This window comes from Arachis hypogaea, chromosome 13, assembly GCF_003086295.3.
Source record: "Arachis hypogaea cultivar Tifrunner chromosome 13, arahy.Tifrunner.gnm2.J5K5, whole genome shotgun sequence".
Taxonomy (NCBI): domain Eukaryota; kingdom Viridiplantae; phylum Streptophyta; class Magnoliopsida; order Fabales; family Fabaceae; genus Arachis; species Arachis hypogaea.
In genome coordinates this window covers 9,533,386-9,540,198 of record NC_092048.1, presented here as the reverse complement: position 1 = coordinate 9,540,198, position 6,813 = coordinate 9,533,386, and the positions used below count along the sequence as shown (strand labels likewise).

Sequence of the window (6,813 nt, the reverse complement as noted above, 5' to 3'; positions counted from 1 at the left end):
ACCGTTTCGAGGTCCACGGCTGAGGCAGAGTATCGAGCACTTGCCAATGTCACTGCTGAAGTTGTGTGGATTATGCGACTGCTTCAGGATTTTGAGATACAAGTTGATCCGCCTTTCATTTTCTGTGACAGCAAAGCTGCAATCCACATTGCAGAGAATCCCACCTTCTATGAGTGTACCAAGCATATTAAAATGAATGTCACTTTGTTCGAGAACGTGTACAGGACAGTACCGTGAAACTGGTGCATATAAAGTCAGGACATCAGCTTGCTGATGTTTTAACAAAAATTGTACAGCTTATCTTATTTAAGAACTTAATCAGCAAGTTGGGAATCATTAACATTTTTTCATCAACTTAAGGGAGAGTATTAGCAGATTGTTATTTTGTGGAAAGGTATTAATCTTGTATTTAATGTTCTATTGTTTTTCTTCTTTGGTCATTATGATTTGTTAGTTTTGATTAATACATAGAGCTATAAATTATGAATCATACATTAAGTTACATTATTAACACTCGTTACCTTTGTACCTAAACCCTCTATTTCTTTTTTCTTTTTCTTTTTTTTCCTTATGAAGGCTCTAACTATGTTTTTTGGAAAAGTATAGATAGACAATAAAAATATTAAATAAGATAAATAATAGATATATCAGATGTTCATTGTATTAGTGTACAGATGGTTATTTTAATATTAAAATTTAGATAATTAATTTAAAAGTATAGTATATTTTTATTTAATTGGTGGTTATTCATGTTGTTCAAAATAGTCATTATTCCCCTAACATTTCCCATATTTTTTCCCTTCATGTAGCAATAGAACATATTCAAAAAATTAATTGTCATGTTATTTAAGATGTATTTATATACGTGATTTATTTATCAAGTTTGCATATATTGAATCTTTATTTTGTTTTCATTGTACGGTATCTTAATTAGTATTAAACTACTCTTTTACTTTAATCCATAACAACAAAAAAGAAGTCTTATAGTCCACAATTTCAGTCTAAAAAAATACATAAATTCAGTTACAATTTTATTATGGTATCCTCCTTGAAAAAAATACAGAAGCTATCATCTTTTCGGTAAAAAATCACATTTTTTCTTTTTTAACCCCCTACCATAATGAATAATCAATTTTCAATTTAGCTCAAAATTCAACCAATCTCTATTACATTCATCCAAGTAAAAATCTAATATCAAATACCCTATTTTGTTATAATAAGAAACAACTATCATTCATGGAATAGTCATTATGACTTGCATCTTCTTCCGGCAGTTTCATTTATATTATGTTTGAGCAGTCATGTCTGTATTTTGCTTCAGCAGTTCAATGTGCACTCTGTTTTAGCAGTTCTATCTGCACTCTTATTGCGCTTCACACGCCCTCTTTTTTTTATCGCTCTATACGCGAGACGCGTCTTCCTCAACAGTTTCATCCAGGCTGTGTGGATTATTGACATCTTCCATCCATCAATTTGCCTACTCTTCCTCCACCTTAACACATGACAACAATAAAGAAGTCTCACCGCCCACAAATTCAACCCAACAAAATACACAAATCCAGTTACAATTTTAGTCTTTAGAAAAAATGCTACTTGTACAACAAAATTCAGCCATTGGTCAGCCTTTAATATCATTTAATTATTTTTTAATTAAAACATATTCCTATTTTTTAGGATACACATTTATAATTAAGATTAATTTAAATTTTAAAAACTAAAATTTCTCTAACTTCCTACTCACTTCATAGTTAGTTATTATTTCCTTCTTTTACGTTCTTTTTTCCTCGGTAACACAGTTTTCTTCTTTCTTCTATTCTGCTACAATATTTCAATTTGTATATACAGAAAAAAATTCAAAGTCAGTTCATTTAGAAAAAAATTAATCCCTTACTTATTGTACATTTGATAAAATGCAGACCTGTGATGAATGGTCGAATATAATTATATACACAAACTAAAATATTTTCAATTGTAGTTTCTTTTTCAATTGTAATACATCTAAAATTATTAAGTTATACAAAAAATATTTTTAAAACATGTCCAAAATCCTAAATCTAAAATTTAAATTTAAACATTAAAAATAATTATAACACATCTAAAATTATGAAGTTATACAGAAAATATTTTTGAAATACATCCAAAAATATAAATCTAAAATTTAAATTTAAACATTAAAAAAATAATTGTAACACATTTAAAATTATGAAGTTATAAAGAAAATATTTTTAAAACACTTCCAAAATACAGAAATTGTATATGCAAAAATAATTTAACATTACAATATATATGAAAATCTTTTCAGGCCATTTTATTCTATTTTTATAAAAAATTTATACAAAATAATAAAAAAAAGTAATAGTATCAGAGACCCATTTAGATAAGTTTTCGGCGTGGACGAATAGCGACATTAATGCGGACGAACGATGACGAGGAGGGGGAAGGCGGCGTTGTGAATGAGCGTCGAGAAGGAAGAAGGCAACGTCGAGGATGAGCGCGGAAGAGGAAGGTGGCGCGAATGAACACCGACGGAAGATGACTTCTCTGGATTTTCGATGTGCACCTCTGAATTTTCAATGTGGGCAAACGTAATTTCTCTGCTTCTTTGAGTATTTTGTATGAGTTTACTTAATAATTAGATTGTTTAAGATTTATTTTAAAATTTTAAAATCAAAATTTTAAATTTGGAATAATTTGATTTTTAAATATGTATTTAAATTATAATATATTAATAATTAAATAGAAACAGAAATAAATTTTAAATTTCAATTTTATTTAGTTTGTATTTTAAATATGTATTTAATTTTAAAAAGACACTAAATCTATTTATAATTTTAAATATATTTATTTTATTTTTTAAATTATTATAATAAAAGATTAAATATTGTACAATTTTTAAAGAATACCTAGTTAAATACTTAAATTGTAGCCTTTATTATATTATCTTATCTTTATATTATCTTCTTATCTTATTTCATCTTTCTTTATCTCTTATAAATAATACTCTATATATATATATATATATATATATATATATATATATATAATTTTACCTTCATAATTCAATCAATTTAACAATCAATAAAATTTTGTTCACACATTCGCGATCGCACCCTCTCGTGATTCTCATCCTTCAATCATCTTCTTTCACTGTATTTCGTTGTGTTTTTTTTCTGTAGAGAATGGGAAAAGAGAAGAGTCATATCAACATCGTCGTTATCGGCCATGTGGACTCCGGCAAGTCGACCACCACCGGCCACCTCATCTACAAGCTTGGAGGGATCGACAAGCGTGTGATTGAGAGGTTCGAGAAGGAGGCAGCTGAGATGAACAAGCGTTCATTCAAGTACGCCTGGGTTCTCGACAAGCTCAAGGCAGAGCGCGAGCGTGGTATCACCATTGACATCGCCCTGTGGAAGTTTGAGACCACGAAGTACTACTGCACTGTGATCGATGCACCTGGTCATCGTGATTTCATCAAGAACATGATCACTGGTACCAGCCAGGCTGACTGTGCTGTTCTGATAATCGATTCCACCACCGGTGGTTTTGAGGCTGGTATCTCCAAGGATGGCCAGACCCGTGAGCATGCTCTGCTTGCTTTCACCCTTGGTGTTAGGCAGATGATCTGCTGTTGCAACAAGATGGATGCAACGACCCCAAAATACTCCAAGGCTAGGTATGATGAAATTGTAAAGGAGGTTTCATCCTATTTGAAGAAGGTTGGTTACAACCCTGAGAAGATCGCATTTGTCCCGATTTCTGGTTTTGAGGGAGACAACATGATTGAGAGGTCCACCAAGCTTGATTGGTACAAGGGACCTACCCTGCTTGAGGCTCTGGACCAGATCAATGAGCCAAAGAGACCCTCTGACAAGCCTCTCAGGTTGCCACTTCAGGATGTCTACAAGATTGGTGGTATTGGAACTGTTCCAGTTGGTCGTGTAGAGACTGGTATCCTCAAGCCTGGTATGGTCGTGACCTTTGCCCCCACTGGACTCCAGACTGAGGTTAAGTCTGTGGAGATGCACCATGAGTCTCTCCCTGAGGCTCTCCCTGGTGACAATGTTGGTTTCAATGTTAAGAATGTTTCTGTGAAGGAGTTGAAGCGTGGCTTTGTTGCTTCTAACTCAAAGGATGATCCTGCTAAGGAGGCTGGAAGCTTCACCTCTCAAGTCATCATCATGAACCACCCTGGCCAGATTGGCCAAGGTTATGCTCCAGTCCTTGACTGCCACACCTCACACATTGCTGTCAAGTTTGCTGAGCTCCAGACCAAGATTGATAGGCGTTCTGGCAAAGAGCTCGAGAAGGAGCCCAAGTTTCTTAAGAATGGTGATGCTGGTATGGTGAAGATGATTCCCACAAAGCCAATGGTTGTTGAGACTTTTGCTGAGTACCCTCCACTTGGAAGGTTTGCTGTGAGGGACATGCGTCAAACTGTTGCTGTTGGTGTCATCAAGAGCGTTGAGAAGAAGGATGCTTCTGCTAAGATCACTAAATCTGCTGCCAAGAAAGCTGCCAAATGAACCGTGCGGCTTCAGCATGCTTTTACATCTATTATTATGAATAAATGTTTCGTGAGCTATGTCTCTGGCGGAACTACCTTAAGTATCTTGTTTAGTGTTTGGTGTCGTAGATTGCTACCTCTGTACAGTACTCAGTCTCAGAATTGGGTGCTTGATAGACGGTGGCGATGCTAGCATTTGGTTTCTCTTTCATCTTCAGTTTTAAACTTCCTTGATTTGGTTTTCTAGTTAAACTTTATTATTTTTATTTTGCCTCTCATCTTTATTATTATCATGAACTAACAGAGAAGAGTGGTTTAATAATTAGCTTTTGATAAATTTTTTTACTATATACATAAAATTGTTAGGATTTTTAAAAGTTAAACAGTAAAAATGATCTCTGACATTAATCATTTACTTTCAAATGGTAATCAAAATTCTAATTAAATTATAAAATCTCGTATTAAAAAAATTGTACCATATTAGTTCTTATTCTTTTTTCTATCAAGTTATTATTCTTCACACCGTTAGTAGGATGGAATTTATCCTTCCATGCTTAATTAGGTAACAACTAGTTGAGTTGACAATCTAAATTTGGTAAACTAGCGTGATCCTTCTCCTTTTTTATAACCTAAAATTTCAATAAATTTTTTTGGTGTTTGCTTCGATACGACGATAAATTTATACGTACCGTTATACTGATATAATAAAAATGTGGACAAATTAAAACATGACATGTGAATTATGTTTTCATGTCAATAATTATTTTTTTAAATACATATCATATTAATAATTTTACTAAATCATCTTTATATTTTAATAAAATTTAAAAATAAATTTTATTTAATTTTTATAAAAAAATTTAAATTTTTTTTTAGTATTAGACAAAAACAATCGTAATTCTATTAATTTAATCAAAATTCAATTAACTTTAACTTTATAATTTTAAATCTGAATCAATTTAAAAATCAAAATCAAAACACATTTCATTATCCTGATTCAATTATGAATAATGAAAAATTTGAGATTCAAACCCTAGAGGACGCTTTTGATCATCTTTCGATCTCCCCTTTCAGCTTCAACAATCTCCCGCTATATCTTCCCTTCGATCATCGCGATGGTTCCAACGCCGTTACAAAAACCACCTTTTGATCGCCGTGGCCATCAACACCTTCAAAGCTCCAATCTTGTGGGCCAAATTTAAGAGACACATGGCGGCTCCATCAACATCACGAGAGCTGCTGGCAATGCTGCATTGGTGATATCGGAAAATAATCTTCCAGAGGGACACAACGGCGACGGTGGAATCAATTATGAATAATGAAATGTATTTTGGTTTTGATTTTTAAATTGATTCAAATTTAAAATTATAAAACTAAAATTAATTAAATTTTGATTAAATTAAAAGGATTAGGATTGTTTTTGTCCAATACAAAAAAAAAATATTTAAATTTTTTATAAAAATTAAATAAAATTTATTTTTTTATTTTATTAAAGTATAAGGGTGATTTAGTAAAATCTTTGATATGATATGTATAAAAAAAATTATTAACGTAGAAAATATAATCCACATATCGTGTTTTAATTTGTCCACATTTTTATTATATCAGTACGTATAAATTTATGGTTTACCGTCGTACCGAAGCAAACACCAACTTTTTTTTTCTTTCATTGTCACATCATGTGCTTCCATTTTCAATCATCAATCATCAAGAAGTAAATACTCACGTAGCTTGTTTTGCAAGAAGCTTAGATAAAAGGGATTGCAAGCTATCAAGTTTGGTCTCTAATGTTGTAGTTTTCTTTCTATGTCAATCTACTAGTAGACATTAGTATGAATAGAAAAATTAAACTAGAGGAAAGAAGTCTAAAAATAGAATAATTGAGTATCATTTCTATCTTGTAATTTTTAAATAAGGGAGCCAAACGTCTTTTTTTAAAAAAATGTTTTTTAGTAATTAAAATTTAATATATATAATTGATTGAATTGTATTATTTTTATCAAAATTATACTAGACAAATTAATTTGACCGAAAAAATGGTAAATCAAATCTTGAATCGGTATAAATTAATATTATTTTTTATAAAAAATTATTGCAATATTCTTATTATAGAAAATGACTAAAATACTCCTATTATATATATATATATATATATATAATTGAGTATCATTTATATCTTGTAATTTTTAAATAAGGGAGCCAAACGTCTTTTTTTTAAAGATATTTTTTAGTAATTAAAATTTAATACATATAATCGATTGAATTGTATTATTTTTATCAAAATTAGACTAGACAAATTAATTTGA

At 30.9% G+C, this 6,813-nt stretch overlaps 1 protein-coding gene across 1 annotated transcript; it reads left to right on the top strand.

Moving 5' to 3' along the window:
* Window positions 1–3,054: 3,054 nt before the first annotated feature.
* Window positions 3,055–4,773, top strand: LOC112737063 (elongation factor 1-alpha-like). The gene has a single exon (XM_025786804.3). The coding sequence runs from the start codon at window positions 3,180–3,182 to the stop codon at window positions 4,524–4,526; it is 1,347 nt and encodes a 448-aa protein (XP_025642589.1). The 5' UTR covers window positions 3,055–3,179; the 3' UTR covers window positions 4,527–4,773.
* Window positions 4,774–6,813: the final 2,040 nt, after the last annotated feature.